General features: G+C 44.4%; 1 protein-coding gene across 1 annotated transcript; it reads right to left on the bottom strand.

Annotated features, from left to right (window-relative positions):
* Positions 1-6,451: 6,451 nt before the first annotated feature.
* LOC118087048 (free fatty acid receptor 2-like) lies at positions 6,452-23,837 on the bottom strand. The gene is made up of 2 exons (XM_035119317.3): positions 23,645-23,837; positions 6,452-8,145 (listed from the first exon to the last, which is right to left on the bottom strand). Exon 2 carries the CDS (start codon positions 8,132-8,134, stop codon positions 7,115-7,117), a length of 1,020 nt encoding a protein of 339 aa, XP_034975208.3. The 5' UTR covers positions 8,135-8,145; positions 23,645-23,837; the 3' UTR covers positions 6,452-7,114.
* Between the last annotated feature and the right edge of the window lie 1,352 nt (positions 23,838-25,189).

Here is a 25,189-nt window from a genome sequence, read left to right as displayed (position 1 = left end):
TTTGCTTTAGCTATGCGTGGATACTGCTCCATGAAACCCCAATTCATCTCACCCTCAACCAGGGCTGGAGAACCTGTGGCCCCCCAGATGTAACATTGAACTACACAATTCCCATCACCCTTGACCATTAACCCTGCTGGCTGGGACTAGTGGGAACTATAGTCCAGCCAGTGTGGTGTAGAGTGTAGGAGGGGACCCCTGACCATTAGGTCCAGTCGTGACCGACTCTGGGGTTGCGCGCTCATCTCGCATTATTGGCCGAGGGAGCCGGCGTATAGCTTCCAGGTCATGTGGCCAGCATGACAAAGCCGCTTCTGGTGAACCAGAGCAGCACACGGAAATGCCGTTTACCTTCCCGCTGTAGCGGTTCCTATTTATCTACTTGCATTTTGACGTGCTTTCGAACTGCTAGGTTGGCAGGAGCTGGGACCAAGCAACGGGAGCTCCCCACTCAACCATCAGGGCCGGCTCTAGGGGTAGGCTGGGTGGCGCGGGGCGCCGGGTTGGCAGGGGGGCGCTACACGGCAAAGCCGCATGGAAACCATGCTGTGTGCTGCGCCCGCCCACCAGCAGCGGGAAGAAACGGGGTGGGGCGGAGGCGCCAGAGCGATCCACGCACCACGGCGCCAGGGCGCACGACCCGCTTAAGACGGCCCTGTCTACCATGAATCTCTCACTGGGTGGAGTTCGGCCAGCTGCTGCCTCTCAGGGTAACCTACCTCACAGAGTTGTTGTGGGGATTAAATAAGAATGGGGAGAACCATGCTCACCAATGGTGTTCCTTGGAAGGAAAGGTGGGATATAAAAATGCAATGAATAAAATAGCAAATGCAGCATCTAGAGGGCCACATCAGGATGATATATTTGATGGAGATCTCATGGAATGGTGAACTGAAATGAAGCCATCCTCCAAAATTTGCACATCTCTGAATTTTGCAGTGCATTTCCTCAACCAAGGAATGAGTACAATAGGCATAGATTACTGGAGAATGTGCATATAAATGCATATACAGTAGTAGTAAAAAATAGCCAGAATTTTAATGGGAACTTTTAAATTAAAAATTGCAAACTGATTTGGAAAGGAGGAGAAATAAACCACTGCAAACTCCCTCGGCTTGTCCTGTCCTAGACACATCTTTCCCTCCTTCTTGGAAATTCAACAATATTAAGTAACCTGACTGCAAATTTATAATTAAGCTAAAACCATCACCGTAGGAGAAGAAAGAAGAAACAAAGCGAACAAGCACAACCAATACCAATACCAGATTTTAATCATTGAACTGCCCTGACCTCTGGGTATAGGGCAGTATATAAATTCAATAACTAATAAAATAAGAATAAAAATAAGAATAGCCTCCAAATATTTGAGAAGGTGACTCTTGTGATTGTGCATGCCCTTTTCTTCTCACCCATTGTGCTCACCACCGGCAGTTCGCCTCAGCTTGAGTCAGCCCAGGAAGAAATAAAGCCCCAACTCCCTTGGCCAGTCACTCACACAGGGATGGTGCAGGTTTCTCTCTGCTGGCCAGAGATGGGGAAACACTGGCTTAACTGGAAGCAGCGAATGAAGGCCACTCTGGACCAGGGCGAGGTGGGCAGCTCATCTCCTCCACTGATGGCCTCCAGCTCCTTCTGCCTGCAAGGAAAAGATAGCAGGCCTCCCTGATATCTAATATTATATATTATTCAGAGTTTATTTGCATCAGGAATCAACTAAAATAGGGAATTGCTTGCAGGTTAGCAAAAGAGTTCCATTATTCCCCCAGAGGGGAAATGTTTGCATAACTCTAATAAGGAAACAGCAGAATAATGGGCCTCGACATTTGTTCTCTCCATATCACAACATCTATATGCAAAGCTATAAATCCACTGGGAAAGAAGTTGACCAAGCAAGAGATGTACAGAGGCACAAGCAAATCCATCAATTTGGTTTCTCTCAGTTTCATCTTTCCCCAATCTTCAGTCCTCTACATTTCCATAGTAGAGGAAATGCACCCTGTACAATGCACCCTGTACAATGACAAAATTTGCCCCCACTTGCCTCTCACCTTCCATTCTACATCTTTGTTGTGGCTCCCCTTGCAGTACCCCCCAAGTGAGACCTGACCTGTTGCACGCCCTTAAATCCACCTCTGATTTCCAGATCACATTCATTTTTCATAAAGGCTCATGTGGTAATTTCTCTAAGAGACAAAAAATTGATTCTGTCATAAAAGAGTTTTCCTAATATATTGCATTTTTGTTTCTCATTTTCACTGATGTCTGCATACGGTTTGTTTGGCTGTTTTGCATGTTTTACCTGTCAACTTCTAACAGCATTCAGCATCCAGGAACAGCCAAGTGGACCACCTGTCCCCCAACGCAGGCCCCCAAAATGTAAAGTATTATCACGTGTTGCAAGTTTGTATATTATCTATACTACAGTGTATGGGATAGATTAGTTTTGGTTCAAGGGAAGCCATTATCTTCCCTACCTCCTTTATCTGAGCAGGAAAAGGCAGGAACTTCAGGGGAGATGTGAGAAATGTTTTACAGTGTACTGCCGACAGCATAGCTGCTCTTTGTGTTTTCGTAATCTTGGTCCTGATTTGCATGTAGCCACATGTTCTGCAATTGTTATAAGACTACCAGGAAAGGCAATCACATAAGGCATTATCAGATAACCTGGCAGGCAGGAGAAACAACAACATTTAAATTTCTGTTGTAGACCGCCTTTTCAGTGATGTATGTATGATTTATGGAGGGGTGGTCTTGAGCTCCAGGGCAGGGAATTTCAAAATGTCTAAATAAGGGCAGGCACACCTTTGTTCTGGGTCCTCCTCCTTTCTCCTGAGTGTGAGGGGAGCACCCTGTTGCAACAGCTCAAATAAAGATCAGGCTTACTAGCTGCTTTGCTTCTCAATATTCTCTGGTTGGCCTCTGTTATTTTCTCCTATGGATGGAGAAGCTACAAAGGACTCTATAAGGGCTCTTGTGTACTCCATAAGGGAACAAGGGCAGATTTTGTTTACAACAGAAATTTGAATAGTTGTTGGTTTTTTCCTGTCTGCCAGGTTATCGGATAATGCCTTATCTGATTGCCTTTCCTGGTAGTCTGGCCATTCCTTTGAGATGGTAATTACTTAATTCCTGAGACAATGGGAAGGTTTTTTTCATTTTCTCCCTCCTTGCAGAGAAACACTTGGTCAGCTTGGGAGTCAAAATGGTTTCAGGACTGTCTTCCTGTGAGCTGCTTCACACATGTGGTTTATATATTTATGTACGGTTTGCTTGGTACATTTATGAACATTTATTACATATCTAAGACCTTAAAATTCTTATAACACTATTCAAATACATCTCCAGAACTGGATTCTCTTAGGCACAAAGGTGGTGGCTATGCTTCTAAACTACACATAGCCAAATGAGAGTCATTATGTTTTTTCACGGTATTTATTCTCCATTATTGTTTGATTTCATTTGGGTGTTGTTGTTTTTAAAAGCTTTTTCAGAGGGAGCACTATGCATATTGTCAGTAGTACTCTGATTTAAAAATTGTAAAGGGAACTAAACCTTCTGCAGGAGTCCAGGTTTTTAATTTCTTTTCAAACTCAGAAGTACCAAAAAATCTCTCCAGTTCCTAAAGTTCAAGTTCCAGCCTTTTGGGACTCACGGGGAGGGATAGGAATATATGTCCATTTTATTTTTTCCAGGATTGCATTCAAGTCTCCACATTTCCACATTAATTTTTGACTTTATTTTTAAAAAGTCATTAAAATTGAGCAGGATTTCAGTTCAAATGTCACCTGACATACATATATTTGTATGCAATTTTGCCTAATAGCCATACTTTTGCAAAATGGCTCTCCCCTGATAATACACTTCTGTGTGATATTTTCACCAACGTGCATGTTTTCAAGCATTTCCTCCCTAGAATATGCATTTTTAAAGAAATTCTTGTGCTGGAGAATAGCATTGAAAGATTCAGAGAAGATATGGATTTTGAAGGATGTCTGAGTCTCAGTTTGCGTTTCCGAGCACAATTCAAAGTGTTGGTGCTGACCTTTAAAGCCCTAAATGGCCTTGGTCCTATATACCTGAAGGAGCGTCTCCACCCCCATTGTTCAGCCCAGACACTGAGATGCAGCGCTGAGGGCCTTCTGGTGGTTCCCTCACTGCAAGAAGCAAAGCTACAGGGAACCAGGCAGAGGGCCTTCTCGGTAGTGGCGCCCGCCCTGTGGAACGCCCTTCCATCGGAGGTCAAGGAGATAAACAATTACCTGACATTTAGAAAACACCAAAATGCAGCCCTGTTTAGGGAAGTTTTTAATCTGTGATATTTTAATGTATTTTGGTATTTGTTGAAAGCCGCCCAGAGTGGCGGGGGAAACCCAGCCAGATGGGCACGGTATAAATAAATAATAATAACAATAATAATTTGCATATTACTTCTGAAATCAAACAGGTTTATGTATACAGTAAATGCAAAATGAGTCGGATTCCCCCCCAACCCATATTTCCTTGCAGGCCATAAGAATATAAGAAGAACCTGCTGGGTCAGGATTACTTATCTCCAGCAAGCTACCTTTCTATATTCAGGAGTTATTCTTATTTTCTTGCGGAGAAGCACTCAGTTGTGTGAGCCTCCAGCTCAGTCCAGAGACAGATTGACTGACTCAGCTTCAGCCCATCAGCAGAAGTCCTTATGTCAGGGGTCCCCAAACTAAGGCCCGGGGGCCGGATGCGGCCCAATCGCCTTCTAAATCTGGCCCGCGGACGTCCGGGAATCAGCATGTTTTTATATGAGCAGAATGTGTCCTTTTATTTAAAATGCATCTCTGGGTTATTTGTGGGGCCTGTCTGGTGTTTTTATATGAGTAGAATGTGTCCTTTTATTTAAAATGCATCTCCGGGTTATTTGTGGGGCATAGGAATTTGTTCATAGTTTTTTTTCAAAATATAGTCTGGCCCCCCACAAGGTCTGAGGGATAAACCGGCCCCCTGCTGAAAAAAATTGCTGACCCCTGACTTATGTTATAGGGTTTATTTAGCTGACCTGTATATTTATGTAACTGTATTTATTTAGCTCCACTTCCTGCTCAGATAGAGCGAGGCTGAAGAGGGAGCGGGAAGAGAGCGAGGAAAGGGGCTGAGAACGCAGTTTGAATAACAGGGAGCTCCAGGACAGAAAGACAAATCAAAGGACACACTTCTTGGTAGACTAAGGGAGCATTCCTAGGCACAAGTAGAAGGTGTAACACAAAGCCAGTGCAAAGTTACACCAGATCCAAATCCAAACTGCATTCAGAGGTGAGGCTCCTGCTGCTGCTCTGCCATAATAATAATAATAATAATAATAATAATAATAATAATAATAATAATAAATTATACCCCACCCATCAGGCTGGTTTTCCCCAGTCACTCTGGGCGGCTCCCAACAGAATATTAAAAATACAATAAAACATAAAAGGTTAATAACTTCCATACACAGGGCTGCCTTCAGATGTCTTCTAAAAGTCACGTAGTTGTTTATTTCCTTGACATCTGATGGGAGGACGTTCCACAGGGCGGGTGTCACTACTGAGAAGGCCCACGGAAAACAAGCATTGAAAATCATCACATGGCCAAGCTTAGGATCCAGCCTATACCCCTTCCCTCTGGTACGGACCCTGCCACACCACTGAAACCCCCCTTTTGAGGGGCCTTACACCAGGCTCGGCTCAAGCCAGCTAAGCTTGGTCTCAGTCAAGATGAGCAAGGGGTGCTGGTATATCTTTAGCTGAGCTGGGATTCGGGACTTAATGCTAGCTGAGCTCAGCCGAGCTGGGAATTGGCTCCACCACATCCCAAGCTTCTCATTCTAGTGAATCTTGTCATAGGATCGCCCCCTAAATGGAATGAGCAACTGTATCTGCAGATACCAGCAAGTTGAGCAAAGGGACTAGAGGCAGAAGTTATAATCAGGATACAAAGGATTGTGTGACTAGTTTCATGAGGCTAAAGCGACTGTGTGTGTTTTGCTTGAAAAGCAGCCCTCGATGCCGGAGGCCAAATTGCTTTTGAAGCACAGGGACAGTTCACAAGCACAGCCATAGAGATGTGCCAGGTTCGTTCGTTCGTTCGTTCGTTCATTCGTTCGTTCGTTCATTCAGAGCATTCTTGGAAAACAAAATGTGAGCAGTTACCCTGAGAAGGGGAAGTTACGCATGCACACACGTGCACACAACACACACACCTCACTTATAGTCCAGAGTTCAGATCTTGAGAAGGCCTGTGCAAGGTCTTAGCTTCAGTACCACAAGCAGCAGTAGCAGAGGAAGGCCAAAGCACAAGATGTCAGCTGTGAAATGGGAGCCAATATTGCTTTTGTAGCAAATAGACTAGCTCACGGTTGAAAGATGGACACATTTCTCAGACTGAGGGCCACATTTCCTGTTGGGCAGTGCTCTGGAGGCTATGTGCCAGTGGCAGGTGTGGCAAAGATGGGTATGGCCAGTCACACATTATCATTAAATATTAGATTTATTATGTATCTTTCCCCCAGGGTGGGTCACGACCATTTAAAACACAACATTCACAATGGTTTAAAAGAAATCAGTCCTTCTCCATCCTCCAGCCAGGGAAACAAGGTATTATCACACATTCCAGCCACATGAAATTGCTATAGGAGGGAGTAGAGCAAGACCAGTGATGGGTGTGGCCTGTGTAGTCCCAAGGGCTAGGCAGAGGCAGTGTGGGCCACCATTGGCCACCAGAACTAAGGTTCCCCTGTCGAAAGGGTGAGTTCTGAAGAGGTAGTTTCTCTCTCAGCTCCTTCTCTAGCAACTGGGAGGTGGAGTGAATCATGAACCGACAGAAGGTTCCTTCTGTGGTGTTGACCACACATCTTTACACCCTAGGCAAGCCAAAATGCTTCATTTAGTCCTCTGAAGCACATTACATAGGCCAACCATAGCTTTAAATAAGCCTTTCAGTAATCTGTGGAGAAACTCCATTCTGACCTTCCAGATGTATTAGAGGCTGAAACTCTGTGGAATTTGCAAAAGTCTGCTGAGAGGCTCAGGAAAGAAAGTCCTTCATTTCTCCACATGGACATCCTCTTTCACTGCAAGTCACAAAGTATGGTCAAAGCAGGCTACCTGCCACTCATGATCCTTTCAGAAGGCAACTCCCCCAGGTTAGAAATAGAAGATTTATCAACCCCACTGTTGTCCATCTCAATGTCACAGCAGAACCTGCAAAACTGATAACACCATGGCATGATGGCATGGAATTTGCGTCCCAGGCCGGAAAAACATTTGGCAAAGTTTTGTTGGATGGCAGTGGAGGAGAAGTAGAAGATTGCTGGGTCCATGGAAGCGTTGAGGGTGCTAAGGAGCAAAGCATAAACCCTCCAGGAAGGGCTCTCATTCTGGATGAAGCCCACAATGTGGGAGATGTTGTAGGGAGCAAAGCAGACGGCAAAGTTGAGCAAAGTGGCCACAGCGAGCCCCACAGCTCGTTGCTTCCTGCGGGCATGGATGTTAGGCAAGGAGGCTAGGATGCGGACTAAGTTGACATAACAGAAAAGGGTGATGAGGAAAGGGAAGAAGAAGAGGGTGATGCACAGCTCCAGGCGGACAGGGAGGAGGATGTGGAGCTGGTTGGGGGAGAAATTCTCATAACATTTGGAGGCGTTGGCATAGTTGGGGTTGGTCTCATTATGGCCTGGCACCGCAACTTCCACAATGTAGACGATACTGCAGTGGGAGCAGGCGAGGAACCAGAACAAGATGCTGGCAAACACTGCATACATTGGCCTCCGGTTCAACTTGTACCTGATAGGATAGGCAACGCCCAGGTAGCGCTCCACGCTGATTGCCATGAGGAAGAGGGTGCTGATGTAGATGCTGCTGTAGTAACAGAAGTTGGTGAGCGGGCAAAGGAACATGGGGAGTTGCCATGTCATGTCCGAAGCGGCCTCCACCATCTTGAAGGGCAGAAAGAGGAGGAGGATGACATCAGACACAGTCAAGTTGAACAAGAGGATTTCTATGGGGGTTGCCTTCTGGCGCACCTTGGCTTGGAATGTGTAGAAGGCCAGGAGGTTGGCAGGGAGGCCAGCCAGGAAGGCAAAGATGTAGACAGCAAGAACCATGGCGTTGTATAACGACATCCTTTCAGTACCTGCAAAATAAATAAAGGCTTTGCTTTAAGTATGCATGGATACTATGCTCCATGAAACCCCAATTTATCTCACTCTCAACCAGGGCTGGAGAACCTGTGGCCCCCCAGAGGATTAAATAATCCCAGGGGATTAAATAAGAATGGGGAGAACCATGCTTACCAATGGAGGTCCTTGGAAGGAAAGGTGGGATATAAAAATGCAATGAATAAAATAGAAAATGCAGCATCTAGAGGGCCACATCAGGAGGATGAATTTGATGGAGATCTCATGGAATGGTGAACTGAAATGAAGCCATCCTCCAAAATTTGCACATCTCTGAATTTTGCAGTGTATTTCCTCAACCAAGGAATGAGTACAATAGGCATAGATTACTGGAGAATGTGCATATAAATGCATACAGTAGTAAAAAAAATAGCCAGAATTTTAATGGGGACTTTTAAATTAAAAATTGCAAACTGATTTGGAAGGGAGGAGAAATATACCACTGCAACTCCCTTGGCTTGTCCTGTCCCAGACACATCTTTCCCTCATTCTTGGAAATTCAACAATATTAAGTAACCTGACTGCAAATTTGTAATTAAGCTAAAACCATCACCGTAGGAGAAGAAAGGAGAAAGAAAGTGAACAAGCACAACCAATACTAATACCAGATTTTAATCCTTGAACTGCCCTAAGACCTCTGGGTATAGGGCGGTATATATATATTCAATAACTAATAAAATAAGAATAAGAATAATAATGGCCTCCAAATGTTTAAGGAGGTGATTCCCCAATTGTGCATGCCCTTTTCTTCTCACCCTTTGGGTTCACCACCGGTAGTTCACCTCAGCTTGAGTCAGCCCAGGAAGCAATATAGCCCCAACTCCCTCGGTCAGTCACTCACACAGAGATGGTTCAGGCTTCTCTCTGCTGGCGAGAGATGGGGAAACAGCAGCTTAATTGTGAGCAGCAAATGAAGGCCACTGTGGACCAGGGCGAGGTGGGCAGCTCATCTCCTCCACTGATGGCCTCCAACTCCTTCTGCCTCAGAGGGGAAAGATAGCAGGCCTACCTGATCTCTAATATTATATATTCAGAGTTTATTTGCATCAGGAATGAAGTAAAATAGGGAATTGCTCACAGGTTAGGAAAGTATTCCATTATTCCCCCAGACGGGAAATGTTTGCATAACTCTAATAAGAAAACAGCAGAATAATGGGACTAGCCATTTGTGGTCTTTATATCACAGTATCTATATGCAAAACAATAAATCCACTGGAAAAGAAGTTAACCAAGCAAGAGTTGTACAGAGGCACAAGCAAATCCGTCAGTTAGATACCAGGATGGTGTCTATGTCTCTAAACTACACATAACCAAATGAGAGTACTGAACTTTTCAGTGTATAAGACGAGGGTTTTTTCCGTTAACTTAACATTGAAAAATTTGGCTCATCTTTTACACGGGTAGTGCAGGGGGGCGGGATAGGGGATTAGTTGCTACTGGGAGCTGGAGATTATCATAGGCAGTATTGCAGTATTGAAGTGATTGTTGGCTGTGTCCAGGGCTTTTTTTGATTGGCTGTTGCAGCGGATACCCGGTCTGGTGTTTGGTTCTTTTGCATTGTATGCGATAGGAAGCATTGTTCAGGTGGGCAATCCTCCCCCCAAAAAAGCTCAACAACTCTGGGAAATCTCTCTCCCCCCCCCATCTTCTTAATTTTGAGTCCCCCAAAATAGGGGGCATTTTATACACAGGAGGTGTGTTATATACGGGAAACTATGGTAATTATGTTTTTTCAAGGTATTTATTCATTATTGTTTGATTTCATTTGGGTGTTGTTGTTTTTAAAAGCATTTTTTCAGAGGGAGCACTATGCATATTGTCAACAGTACTCTGATTTTAAAATTGGGACGGGAAATAGATCTTCTGCAGGAGTCCAGGTTTTTAATTTATTTTCAAACTCAGAAGTACCAAAAATATCTTCCCAGTTCCTAAAGTTCAGCTCCAGATGAATGGGGAGGGATAAAAAAACCTAAGATCATGGCCACTGGTCCCATCACCTCCTGGCAAATAGAAGGGGAAGAAATGGAGGCAGTGAGAGATTTTACTTTCTTGGGTTCCATGATCTCTGCAGATGGTGACAACAGTCACGAAATTAAAAGACGTCTGCTTCTTGGGAGAAAAGCAATGACAAACCTAAACAGCATCTTAAAAAGCAGAGGTCGACAAGGTCCGTATAGTTAAAGCTATGGTTTTCCCAGTAGTGATGTGTGGAAGTGAGAGCTGGACCATAAAGAAGGCTGATCGCCGAAGAATTGATGCTTTTGAATTACAGTCATACCACGGGTTAAGTATGCTTCAGGTTGAGTACTTTCAAGTTAAGTACTCCACGGACCTGTCTGGAACAGATTAATCTACTTTCCATTACTTTCAATGGAAAAGTTCACTTCAGGTTAAGTACGGACTTCCAGAACCAATTAAGTACTTAACCTGAGGTACCACTGTATAGTGCTGGAGGAGACCCTTGAGAGTCCCATGGACTGCAAGAAGATCAAACCTATCCATTCTGAAGGAAATCAGCCCTGAGTGCTCACTGGAAGGACAGATCCTGAAGCTGAGGCCCCAATACTATGAGGCCACCTCATGAGAAGAGAAGACTCCCTGGAAAAGACCCTGATGTTGGGAAAGATGGAGGGCACAAGGAGAAGGGGGCGACAGAGGGTGAGATGGTTGGACAGTGTTCTTGAAGCTACCAACATGAGTTTGACCGAACTGCGGGAGGCAGTGGAAGACAGGAGTGCCTGGTGTGCTCTGGTCCATGGGGTCACGAAGAGTCGGACATGACTAAATGACTAATCAGCAACAGGCATATATGTCCATTTCATTTTTTCCAGCCTCACCTCACATTCAAGTCTCCACATTTCCACATTAATTATTGATTATTATTTTTAAAGTCCTCATGAAAATTCAGCAGGATTTCAGTTCAAATGTCACCTGACATAAATATATTTGTATGCAATTTTGCCTAATGTCCATATTTTTACCAATATGCATGTTTTTCAAGCATTTCCTCCCTAGACTTAAAGATGCAGAGAAATATGGATTTTGAAGGATGTCTGAATCTCAGTTTCCATATCGCTTCTGAAATCAAACAGGTTCACGTATAAATGCAATATGAATCAAATTCCCCCCCAACCCATCTTTCCTTGCAGGCCATAAGAACATAAGAAGAACCTGCTGGGTCAGGATTACTTATCTCCAGCAAGCTACCTTTCTATATTCAGGATTTATTCTTATTTTCATACGGAGAAGCACTCAGTTGTGTGAGCCTCCAGCTCAGTCCAGAGATGGATTGACTGCCTCAGCTTCTGCCCATCAGCAGAATTCCCTATGTTATAGGGTTTATTTAGCTGACCTGTATATTTATTTAACTGTATTTATTCAGCTCCACTTCCTGCTCAGATAGAGCGAGGCGGAAGAGGGAGCGGGAAGAGAGCGAGGAAAGGGGCTGAGAACGCAGTTTGAATAACAGGGAGCTCCAGGACAGAAAGACAACTCAAAAGACACACTTCTTGGTAGACTAAGAGAACAATCCTTTGCACAAATAGATGGTTGTAAAGCAAGGCCGGTGCAAAGTTACACCACATCCAAAACCCATTCAGGAGTGAGGCTCCTCCTGCTGCTGCTCTGCTTGAGCCTTAAACAGAGAAAACAATCCTTGAAAGTCATGTTCAGCACAGGGTTGCCACCTCAAATGTCCAAGTTTAAATGACTTAGGATCCTGCCTAAAAAAAAACCCTCTCAGGCCCCACCCCTGCCACACGACCGGTTCCTCCCATTATTCCTCTGCGTCCAACCAATGCATGACACCTCTCCCCCCCTTCTACACTGCTTTTCTCAACCTTTTCCAATTTTACAATATCTTTTTATAAGCATCAAGCAGGTAGGAGATCTTATTCCTGATTTTAGTGGGAACCAGTGCTTTTTTTCTTTAAAAAAATTGTTTAGGGGTACTCTCATTTTGACCCGAGAAAATTGCCGGGAACGGAAGTGAAGCTGTCATCAGAGGTGGTAACAACCATGCTAGATTCCAACTGCTACTTCACACATTAAACGCTCGCTTCCGTCTGAGACTCAGGAAACACCGTGACAGGAAATGAGGCCGCCGTTGGGGGTAGCAATGGAACTGACGGTTCACCGTGCTAGAGAAGAAACTAATTTTTTTATTTAAAAAATTAGTTTCTTCTCCCGTTAGATTCACAAAATGTTTAGGGGTATGCGTGCCCCTGCGTACTCCCAGAAAAAAAGCACCAATGGGAACACCGTCCCCATATGAGCAAAGATTGGATTGCCAAAGAGCTTTGCAAACAAGCTTGCGGTCGCCACTAAACACCACCCAGGAATGCATCCATCATAAAGATGTCCTGTTATGACGAAACCTGAGAGAGGTGACATGAATTTTCTTTTAATGAGCCTGTTTTGAGGCACTGCAAAAGTCCTGAACTACATTCCTTGCCTGGCATGGGTGTGGCAAGTAAAAGCTGATACAGTAGTGGGTGCTCAAACCCTGAACTGGAATAACAAACACCGTTAAGAGCCTTGAAATCTGGTCTGGCAACTGGTGCAAGCTTTTAAATTATATGGGCAGCCGGTGCAAGCTTTTAAATTGGCAGACATACACCAAAAGGCCTGGCTGGCCCTGTGAGGGACCGTGGAAACGTAGACCTTTGGCCCTTCTGCGTCTGTGTCCCCTCAGCCAACATGGCTTCCCATCTCCCCCTCGAGCTTCTCCCAGCACACCTCTCTGCTACAGCAGCAGCTTGCTTGTCTCCAGTCTAAACAGTGTGTGGGTGAAGGAGGAGGGATCGCCTCCCAAGTGAGGGGAATTATTTATCCATTAGTGTCTCGGAGAGATAAATCATGGGACGGGAAGTCAATACAATCCCTTGGGGGAAGGTGAAAAGCTAGGAGCCTGAATGTAAACACACCGGGAATAGAACGCCTTTGTACAATACCCAGCTAGAGTCCCGGCTTGTAAAATTGTTCATGAATAAAAACGTCCCCTCGCTTGTTTTGAGAACCTTGGCAGAGCCTCTCGCTTCCCAATCAGCCTGTTTCATTTTCACCTGCTGCTCAAGATGCAGATGATGAAGAAAGAGCCACAATTTGTGACAGAAACTGCCTTTCCGGAAGGTTGTCGAAAACTGATTTAAATTTTTTGGCGTGCTGTACGCTGAAAGAAAACTATATGGAAATGATGTACCGATGCCATCTGACTCCTAGTAAGCTAGCAAAAATGTATAAGACAAGTACAAATATCTGCTGGAAATGTAAAAAAAAAAGGGGGAGGCAACTATTATCATACATGGTAGTGTTGTAAGGTAACAAAAGCATTCTGGGAAATGATATACAGTGAGTTGGAAAAAATGTTTAAAATAGCTTTTTTTTTAAAAAAAAAAAACAACAACAACCAGAGGCTTTTTTATTAGGAATTGAAGGTGATAATATTCCAAGAGAGCAGAAAATAGTTTTTATGTACCTGATGACAGTCACACAGATGCTATTAGCCCAGAGATGGAAAGAAGATAAAGGCCCCACCATAGAAGAAAGGCAAATTAAACTGTTGGACGATGCCAAAGTGGCAAAACTGACTGGAAGACTCAGGAACCAAGAAGACCAAAGCTTTAACAAAGAATGGGGGAAAAAATATAATTTATCTTGGAGACCACTGCAAACAAATGAAAACATTAGCAGGATTGCAATAGCACTTGTAATGTATAAGTGTTAGGGAGATGGAGTTATATAAAATATGGACTATTGAAAAATATACAGTAGAAAAGGTTAACAATAGGACCCACAGAGGGGGAGGTGGGAAGTCCAGAGATTCGGAGGAATCTTTAAATGTGGGTGTGTATTGTTATAATTTTATAAATTAAAATTATTTTTTTAAAAAAAAGAAAAAGAAACTGCCTTTCTGGGTGCCCCCCCCATCTTTTGGTGGAGTCTCCAGCATGGTTTTTTCATATCATTTTGTAGGACTCTGCATTCCCTCCCTCACCTCAATCTCCCATCCCGTTGGGCCAACCCAGAGACCACTTGCTTCAAATTAAGTCCCAAATTAGTTTGAGGTGGGGCTAATGTGGAATAAGAGGTTTTCTAAATCCCTTATTAAACGTATAGCTGGGAGTAGGGGTTGAGAGGCTACATCTCCCCACCTCCACCCCAACAGAGAGCATGTTTGGGGGGGGTCGGTTTTGTAGGGTGCTGTTTTGCAAGCGACTTTCACTCAGGGAAACCGCTGCTCAGCATCTGATGTGTGGAGGGTGAAGGGTGCTGCTTCAGGGATGGAGCATCAAGCAGGAAGGAGAGGCCGCTGGTAGCAGGTGCCTGTCTTCTCCCAAGAAGATGCATCCAGTGGTCAGGTAAGCCTTGGCATTTTTGCAGGTTTCTCCACCTCGTGTGTCCCCCCGGGCAGCCCCGGACCACTCAGGGCTATCCAGTTTGACATGCAGCAATTTGTGGCTGCCCCAGCCCAACTTGACTGACCCCAAAATCCCTTCCAATATTGCCCTATTTCAGGCATCCCCAAACTTCGGCCCTCCAGATGTTCTGGACTACAATTCCCATAATCTCTGACCACTGGTCCTATTAGCTAGGGATCATGGGAGTTGTAGGCCAAAACATCTGGAGGGCTGCAGTTTGGGGATGCCTGCCCTATTTGGTTTGGGATTTGAGCCTCAGCACCGTCCTATCACTTACTAAGCTTTTAATTAAAGCAAGGAGGAGGAATTTTCAATGGAACCTCAGTTTACGAACACCTCGGTTTACGAATTTTCAGTTTACGAACGCCACGGACCCATCTGGAACGGATTAATTCACTTTCCATTACTTTCAGTGGGAAAGTTTGCTTCAGTTTATGAACGCTTCAGTTTATGAACAGACTTCCGGAACCAATTACACCCATGCTTCGGGTTAAGTACGCTTCAGGTTGAGTACTCCGCGGACCCATCTGGAACGGATTAATCCACTTTCCATTACTTTCAATGGGAAAGTTCGCTTCAGTTTATGAACGCTTCAGTTTAAGTACTCCGCGGACCATCTGGAACAGATTAATCCACTTTCCATTACCTTCAATGGGAACGTTTGCTTCAGTTTATGAACGCTTCAGTTTATGAACAGACTTCCAGAACCAATTGTGTTCATAAACAGAGGTACCACTGTATATGATCCTTGAGGTCCCTATATCTGGAGACCCTTGAGGTTTCTATATCCTTAGGCGGACCTCTCACAAGCCCTGGTCTATACCCTTTTTGAATTATTTTGCACAACCGGAACACGTTGTTGAATTCTGATAAAGCCCCTTGTTTACCAGGATGAAGGGGTGTGTGTGTGTGTGAGAGAGAGCACAATACAAATGCTTCACCTGTTGAATTTCATGTGTGTTGGGCTGCTGTTAAAGGCAGAAGAGCAGGATGAGGGAAAGCCAAATAAATAAATAAATAAATAAAAGAAGCACGGCAAAAATGATACAAATGGAACATGAGATAATGCCATGCACTTGGTTTGTACATTTAGATATTTTGTCTGGGGAGCATGCAAATGATAGGTCCGAACTGGATGACAAGTTTGGATATGTGGCAGCTCTTCTTCCACCTTCTCTCGCTTCAGATATGCCTCTCCATGCAGAAAACAACACACACCTGTTGAATGGTGGTTTTGAACATGCAAAATAAGCCTCGCAGCATCCTGGGGTAAATGCTACCGGGAAAGGACCTCTCTGTTGACTGCAATATGCATGGGGACAGAGTAGAACTGACTGTGACAGCTGCAAAAATGGGAGGGAGATGGAGAATTTGGCTGCGTCCCTTGATGCCCCAGGCCCCCACCTGCACTACGCATTCAAAGTAGTATCCTGACACTTTAAACAATCCTTGGTTCTCCTAAAGAACCATGGGAACTGTCATTTTTAAATGGTGGGGTGAGTTGCTAAGAGACCTCTCCCCTAGCTACAATTCCTAGAGGGCTTGAACAATCAACCCCTCTTCCCAGGGAACTCTGGGAATTGTAGCTCTGGGAGTGGAATAGGGGTCTCCTAACCTCCTGGTCAGGGTCCCTTTACCTTTACCTTTAACCTCCTGGAAAATAGAAGGGGAAGAAATTGAGGCAGTGAGAGATTTTACTTTCTTGGGCTCCTTGATCACTGCAGATGGTGACAGCAGTCATGAAATTAAAAGACGCCTGCTTCTTGGGAGAAAAGCAATGACAAACCTAGACAGCATCTTAAAAAGCAGAGACATCACCTTGCCGACAAAGGTCCGTATAGTTAAAGCTATGGTTTTCCCACTAGTGATCAGTCACGAAGAGTCAGACACGACTAAACGACTAAACAACAACAACAAACAACTCTCAGCACCCTTTGCAAATGAGACTTCCTAGGATTCTTTGGGGGACGCCATGACAGTGGTATGATGATGCTTTAAATGTATGGTGCAGATATGGCCTTTATCACTTGGTGCTTGTGGTGGGGGCATGGCAATTTCTCCAGTTTGCAGATGGGCCCATGGACCCCAAAAGGTTGGTGACTCTTGCTATGCACCCTCACTTTGGTAGGGGGGAGGAGCCCCGTTAAACAGAGGGGGCCTTGCTTCTGAATAAGCCTCCACTGTAAATGAAAAAGTTATGTGAGCCCAAGAATTACTGTGAGCTGTTGTGTAACTGTCACAAGGGGATCGCTACGTGCCTCAAACCCTGACTGCTACAGATAAATAATTGGATGGCAAATGCTTGTTAAATATCAGGTATTTTGTTGAGTATACACCCACTCAGAAAGTATTTGGTATCCAGCGTTTGCAAAAGGGAATGACGAAAAAGGAGGTGTTCCTTTCCAAATCTAGTTGCCATGGAAGTCAGAAAGTGCTGAACATGCCTGTAGAAATTAGCCCTCAAACCAGGCAATCAAACCAGCCACCTTGAGGGACAGAAACAATGACCTCTGATTATGCCAGGGTGCTTAGCCATGACCTTCACCTGCCCTGCTTGGCACCCTTCTTGAGTGTTTTTGCCTAGCTGGAATGTGTCCTTTCCTGGGTGGAGGATAAAGAGGGATGGATGAGCGTATAGAAGCAAGCCTACTGTACAAAGGTAAATTGGGCATTTGTTGCTCCATCCACATTAGCCTTGGCACCGTCCCTACTGGCATGTTGCCCTTGGAAAGTGACCCAGAAGGGAAGGTGGCCCTTTGGGCAGAAAAGATTTCCAACCCCTGGCCTATGCAGTGATTAACAGTTCCTCTGGTCCCTCAGAAGCAACCATAACTCTCTGGGGACAGCCTGCCCTTGGATGTCCATCATGGAATGGGAGACTCCCTTCCTTCAACTCTATTTATCACACAGAGGAGATGAGGAGTCCCTTGCTTATGCTGGAGAAGAGAGACCAGCAGACCTGGTCCTTTTTCATTTCCCCAAGTTCTCTAACACATACACTGAACTCAAAGAAGGGAAAGGCGAGTTTCACTTTACTCCGAGCTCAGGAGACACTTGGAAACATCAAAATGCAGGGCTGGTTTGGAAGCTCCAGCTGGTACATACTGCTGTTGGGGGCATCTGGCCAAGAACATGTGACACCATCATTAAAGCATCTGCACTGACTGCCCATCTGCTCCCAAGCCAGGCTCAAACAACTTTGGTCCAGGGTACTTCAAGGACCACCTGAACCCTTCTATCTGAGCACTACAATTTAAGAAGGATGTTGACAAGCTGGAATGGCCGCAAAGGAGGGCGACCAAGATGATCAAGGGTCTGGAAGCCAAGCTTTATGAGGAGCAGTTGAATGAGCTGGGTTTGTTTAGCCTGGAGAAGAAGAAACTGAGAGGAGATATGATAGCCATCTTCAGATATCTAAAGGGCTATCACATGGAAGATGGAGCAAGCTAGTTTTCTCCTGTTCCGGAGGCTAGGAATCAAACAAATGGATTCAAGTTACAAGAAAGGAGATTCCGACTAAACACCAGGAAGAACTTTCTGGCATCAAGAGCCAATCGACAGTGGAACAGACTCCCTCTGAAGGTGGTGGTCTCTTGTTTATTGGAGGGTTTTAAGCAGAGGTTGGATGGCCATCTGTTGTGGATGCTTAGCTGAGATTCCTGCATTGCAGGGGGTTGGACTAGATGACCCTTGGGTCCCTACCAACTCTACAATTCTCTGATTCCCGCTCCACTGAGACCATCTTCACCTTCTGTTTCAGCCTTCTCCACCAGGCTTATGTAGGCAAATTAGAATACTAAGAACCCACAATATTTAAGTCATCTCTGGTTATTAAATGTTTATATGGTTTTTATGATGCAGTTTTATGCATCACTGGTGTAAACTGCTCTGATACTTATTTTTTATTTCTTGAATAGCGGTGTAGAAATATTTTTAGAAATACACAAGTAAATATTACTTTCATAGCTCCCAAGAGTCTTTCTGAAGTGAGAGATTAACCCCATGCCTCAAGGTCTGGACTCTAATGATATCCTACAGCAATAAAGCCCTCTCTTTCTGTCACTGAGCTCCTGCAAAGCCTGTTGTCGAGGACATGAGTGAGGCCAAGCTCTTAGGAAATGTTATGGCTGCCACAAGTGGCTCTCCACCAACAGCAGCCAAAATGTGTCCACCCTGTGTCATACAGGGTATAGCACATTCAATACCCCAGCAAATAGAAAATTAGGGAGGAGAGTTTCCTGTCAAAAGGCATTTGCTAAAATTCCTTCTTCTACATGACTATGAAAAGGGTGGGGGGTCCTATACTCTTATCACCTGGTCACCCTTCATGCAGAGTGACATGGCAACAGGAACCCTCCCCCCCCCACTGCTGACCTCCAGAGCCTTATTCTTTCTCATTATAATTCTCTCTGCTGTGGCTGTTTGTTCACCTGCCATCCAGGGGCAAGAGCAAATTGAAGGAGCAGCAGATCTTCTCCCTTTCTTATCTACTGCTGCTGGGCAACAGCAATGATTGGGTCCAGAGGGTGTGGACAAGAAGGGTAGCCCCTCGGGAGCGGGGAAGGCATACCAAGCAGATATTGCCCTGATGCCATGGGAGATCTGGTAGCCCTCCAGATGTCGTTGAACAACTATGTGTAGAACATAATGAATTCAAACTTTAATAACTGTTACAGGTAGGTAGCCGTGTTGGTCTGAGTCGAAACAAAATAAAAAAATTCCTTCAGTACCACCTTAAAGACAAACTAAGTTTTTATTTTGGTATGAGCTTTCGTGTGCATGCACACTTCTTCAGATACACTGAAACAGAAGCAGTCAGACCCTTATGAATATTCAGAGGGTGGGGGGTGGGGGTGATGGGAATGGGTGATGGGCTGATAGGAGTGGTAAACCTGTTGATGACTTCAGTAACACCTTAAAGACCAACTAAGTTTTTATTTTGGTATGAGCTTCCGTGTGCATGCACACATGTGCATGTATCTGAAGAAGTGTGCATGCACATGAAAGCTCATACCAAAATAAAAACTTAGTTGGTCTTTAAGGTGCTACTGAAGGAATTTTTTTTTTTTGCTTCGACTCAGACCAACACGGCTACCTACCTGTAACTGCTGATGACTGTTAACGACTGTTAATGACTGCAATTGGTCTTGCGGGGGGGGGGGAGCAAGGGCTGAGGTGCTAAGGAAAGCTTGATCATGTATAATGAGATAAGAATCCTATGTCTTTGTTCATTCCAGGTGGCTCCATGGTTTTAAGCTTGCTAATGAGTTGCATAACTCATTTAATAACTGTTATTATTAATAATAATAAAGGTCTGGCTTTGCATAGCTCAGTTGGTAGAGCATGAGACTCTTAATCTCAAGGTCATGGGTTCAAGCCCAACGTTGGGCAAAAGATTCCTGAATTGCAGGGGGGTTGCACTAGATGACCCTCATCACTCGTTCCAACTCTACAATTCTATGATACCTTTTCATGCACCAGAAAATAATGTATGGGAGAGTGATGGAAAGTACCGAGGGCAGGGTCAGGAAAGCTCCAAGTTGTTGACCCACCAAGCACCCCCCCACTTGGCCTACAAAGCTGATTAGGCACACCAATCAGCTGATCAGTCCTGTGCACAGCCCAGGTCTGGCCCAAGACATTTTGGCACCTGAGGTGAACCACAAAATGGCATCCCTTTTCCATGTCTGCCACCAGGGAAGGAGGAGTGGGTGAGTGGAGATCTAAACTGGGAACAATGGAGAGAGGAGATGAACAGTGCCTCTAATTCGCCAAGAGGCCTCTGTAGATGTGGCATGGGTGGTGGCGGTCAGATTCGGTCTCCAAGGAGCATGGCACAGCTGTCTCTGCCAGGGCGGCAGCAGCAGGAGATGCATCCCTTGGAGATCTGCTACCCGAGGTGGTAGCCTCCCCTTGTTTCATGGGTAGGCTGGCCCTGGCCCAGCCCTTTGCAAGTCCTGACAACCAGCTGATCAGCCTCTGTTCATGGTGCTTTGCTTCAGCAATTCATTGGATGCAGAGCAGAATCTTTTCATCAAAGCCTCTCCAAGTCTGGTCTTGAGGGCCAAAACAGAAACTGCACAGGAGATTGGTGATTTCCCAACTCCCCCTCCCCTACAAAGGGGAGTGGGCTATAATTTTTATCAGGGCAGAGGAGCTGGGAGATAAATGTTTCTTCCTCCAGTCCCCCTGCACTTTCCTGATAGAATCACTCAAACCTCTATTCACCTCACCACAGACAAGAAAGAAACATAACCCACACAGTTGTTGGGATGCCAGTATTTTTGCATCAGGTTTGGGAAGGAGTTGGGAAGCAGTTTAGATCTCGAAGATGGCACTGGGTGGACTTTGCTGAAATGGCAAAACTTACTGGGAGACTCAGGAATCAAGAAGATAATGACTTTTTAAAAGAATGGGGAAAATTCATAACTTACTTAGGAGACCATTGTAAACAAATAAAAATGTTAGCTGGACTTTGAAAAGACTTGTAAAGAAATGAAAAATATGGAAAATTCAGAGAGATGAAAACTGTGGAGAATGTAATCATACATAGTTTTAGGAAAATTACGGTATTTTAAGGACCCATGCAGGGGACGGGGGGAAGTCGCAAGATTAAGAGAATCTCATTTATGGATATGTTTTTTAAATAATAATAATCTTTTTTTATTTGTTCTTGTAAAAACCAATTAAAAATGTATTTTAAAAAATGGCACTGGATGGAAAGCTTAAACTAAATACATTCTTCTCCAATACTGCTGCCCCATTCAAAACAAACCCTCACAACCCTTTCTGTGGCTGCTTCAGAGTTAGGAGACACAGCCACAAAATGGGAGGTCTGATCTGTTTGACCCTCTGAGTCCAATAATCCTTAGATCTTTATTCACTCAAGAAAGTTGCCATCAAAAATTATATGGATTTCACACACGCTCTGTCTGTGTCCCAGGGAATATAAATACAATTTCGTTGTTTCGTGCCCTTGGTTTGGGGAGTGTTATATCTAGCACTGTGCTGAATTATTCACTCTTTCCCCTTACAATTCTCCATGCATTTAAAAGTTACCAAGCAGGAAAAGAAAATATTGGTGCAATTCTCATGGATGGGGTACAAGATTTTTGTCAGATTGGTTTTAAGATGGCTGGGGCATGTGAGCTAACTCTTCCCTTCCCTTCAGATCTGGCAGCCCCAGCAGTCAGGGTGGCTGCAGAGTTCCTGAGAAATGTTTATTGGGAAGAACAAAACACTCTCAGCCTGTAGCCACCTTGGAATGATAAAATAAGCTCAAAGTTCAGCACTGTCTGAAATTTTCACTGTCGAGAAATTCTAAAGTGAGTAAGAAGAATGGAAGTGTGTTCCATGGTCGGGGTGGGACAGATTTCAGTGCAGCACCAATTGTAACTGGCAATATAATCCTAGACATGCCTACTTAGACATGCCTACATGATCTCAAGTATTGTTGAGATCAAATTTGGTTTATTCCTAAGAAAGGGTTGCAACGACCTGGGGAGTACACCATTCGAATCTTGACACTGCCATGAAATCACTAGATGGTAAGAATGTGGCGAGAATTTGATGTAGTTCACATTTATAGGTAAAACCACAACTTTTGAAATCCTATACAAACCAAAACAGCCTCCTTCGAAATTCTTTGAATTTTACAGTGCATGTCTCTAGCCAAGGAATATGCACAAAACATATTATTAGTGGACATAGCATAGAAAACTGCATCTTATCAAAGGAAATTGCTTTGCAAAAGTGTGTGTCTTAGGCAAAATTACAGACCAAGATGTGCATATTAGGAAAAAAATCACACTAAAATGCTGCTGAATTTTCATGAGAATTTTTTTAAAAAAATACAAACTGGTGTGGAAATGTGGAGAGCTGAAATTAGGAATGCAAAAATGAGAAACTCAGCTGAAAATGACAGATTTGTCCATCCCTATTCGGTGGACTTGGGGAAGCTGTTCCCTCCTTTCATAGATCCAGGATCAGCACTTCCTTCTGCAACATGGGTATAAGAACATTGACCTACTTTACAAGATTGTTGTATGGAAAGATGTGAGGGGCAAAGTTATTCCAGAGGGCTGTCAATTTCAGCTCAGTGCAAAGAGTCTTAGCACATCTTAAAAGGCTGACAGAATTCTTGCAGCAGAACCTTTGTGGATTAGAACCCATTTAGTTAGATGCACTGAGGCTTTCCTTCAGTGCGCAGGTATCAACATAGATAAATTAGGATGTAAGCTGTGGGGTCTCGAAGCCATGAATTCCCAGAAATTTTGTTACAGACTTTTGGAGCCCAGTGTTTGCTTATGGAGTTTTGACCCTACCCTTCCTCCAAGGACATTCTGGACACACAACAATCCTCAGAGGAAGATTAGGAGAGGGAATGGAGGCTAGTCCACAGTGGTCTTCATGGCAAAATGGGGATTTCAGCCTGAGTCTCCCAAGTCTTAGCCAAGCATTCTAACCATTGTTTCACGCTATCCATTTTTTATTTATAGCTCTGTGCTATAAATAAGAGATAGATGATAGATATATATATAGATAGATAGATAGATAGATAGATAGATAGATAGATGATTGATAGCTAGATAGATAGATAGATAGGCATCTGATCTCGCTTTCTAAGGAAAAATGATGCTTGTGGGAGAAGGGTGGATTTTAATTTTAATTCAACCCTCCCTGTGCATAAAAGTCCTGATACTGACTCCACATCTCCCCTTTCTGTTTTTCTTACATACAAATTACTTTATGGCTGATATTTAAATAACAAACACCAGAGAACTTTAATTCAGATAAGTTAACATATCATCTACTTTGGCAGAAAGCCAGCCATGGATCACATTTCCATGCCTCGTGGGTAGGGGAGAGAGACTCTAGCCCATGAAAGATTTTGCCACAATAAACCTGCTTGTCTTTAATGCGCCACAAGACTTCTTCACTGCTTAGAACTGTGATTCATATTGAAGCGCCCCCCTGAACTCTCCAAAAGTCCCTATCGAAACCATCAGCAATAAATAATTGTGTTTTTATTCCTCACCTCCTCTACAAGCTCAGACTTTGCTCTGCCTCTCTCTCCACAGATGGACGAGGGTTTCTTCCACGGTGGATCCAGCCACCTCCTGCCCTTGCAGGAGTCGAAAGGCTTTGCTGGGCTCCCACACCCTGAAGGAGAGAGGAAAGCAGCCTGCCTGGTACAGGAGAATCACTCGTGATCATTTGACAGAAGGAGCCCAATAGGCGCAGCAGCAGCAGGAAACTGACCTGTGTCTTCAAGTAACACAAGGGGATTTACTTCTTGGTTTCAAAACCGGGAAACAAACTCTTGGATGGAGAAAAGAGGCGGAGGAGGAATCCAATTTCAGCTGCACGCAGAGGGTGCCACCCACAGAGTTCCTAATCTACTTTTTAGAATCAATGATGCCTCTAGATTCAAATGAGTCCAGCCTTATTTCTCCGCACTGTAACCCGACCATTGAGGTGAAAACTATGCAAAGTTGCTCTTCTTGTTGCTTGCATTTATATCACACCTTCACTTCCAAAGAGCTCAAAGTGGCGTACATGGTTTTCACCCTCTCCATTTAATCCCCACAACAACCCTATGAGGTAGGTTAGGCTGAGAAGCAGCAAGTGGCCAAAGCCCAACCAGTGAGAGCTTGATGGCTGAGTGGGGATTTGAACCTTGGTCTTTTAGGTCCTAATCCAATACTGACCACTCTACCACACTAGGTCTCAGTGGAGACACAGAAATGATGGATGCTTTTTCTCTCTTCCCTGGTTAAAAAATGAACTCATGCCACATATATAAGAAGAAACAGCCCACTACAAGTGTTTGACCTGAACACATGAGTGGGAAATGTAAGATGTCAAGGACCTGAGCAACAGGCTGTCCTTAAAGCCCCCCCCCATCATAACACCCACCCTCTTTTGACCTTCCATTGTTTGGTGCAAGGGTCTAAGGGCGGATTCTAAGCACATTTGGGGAAATGGACTCCTTGGAGTGTAGGGGGTGGCAAAACATATGTGGAAGGTAGGGTTGGGTGACCGATGCCAATCAGGTCTCCTTTGGAGCTGAATCTATCAAACCCACACTTTTGCAAATGATATATGAATCCAAACACTTCCAGTCCCTCAAGGAAATGGGTAATGCAAAAGATTAGAATAGTTTATCTTATAGAAATCTGCCGTTGTTAGATGTATTGTGGTTTGTGGGTTTATTTATGTTTTCAAAGAAGTCACAAGCAAACTTGAATGTTTCAGGCACAGCAATGGTTCCAAGCATGTCATGAGGCCCCAGACCTGAATGACAAGATGGATGTCATGATGTCAAGATGGGTGCTCTACGGGGAGGTGGTTTCAGGCAGCAGGCCCACCAGTGGACCAACTCTGTGTTACAAAGATGTCTGAAAATGCAACATGAAGGCTGGAAACATCAACATCAACCCCACAATGCCTGGAGACAGACAGTCAGCTGGTGTACCTACAGTAGTGACCAAAGGAGGAATGACCACTGGGAGGAACACAGAGAGAATAAACACCATGGTGCATCTGCAGCAGCAAAACTGGACGCTCTCATTTGTCCCAG

Source organism: Zootoca vivipara, chromosome 6, assembly GCF_965207765.1.
Source record: "Zootoca vivipara chromosome 6, rZooViv2.hap1.1, whole genome shotgun sequence".
Lineage (NCBI taxonomy): Eukaryota > Metazoa > Chordata > Lepidosauria > Squamata > Lacertidae > Zootoca > Zootoca vivipara.
The sequence above is the reverse complement of the archived record's forward strand: the minus strand, read 5'-3'. Positions and strand labels throughout refer to the sequence as shown.

What these genes read in the sequence shown, in the direction of transcription:
- LOC118087048 (XM_035119317.3), bottom strand. Translation starts at nt 8,134, where the DNA reads ATGTCGTTATACAACGCCATGGTTCTTGCTGTCTACATCTTTGCCTTC.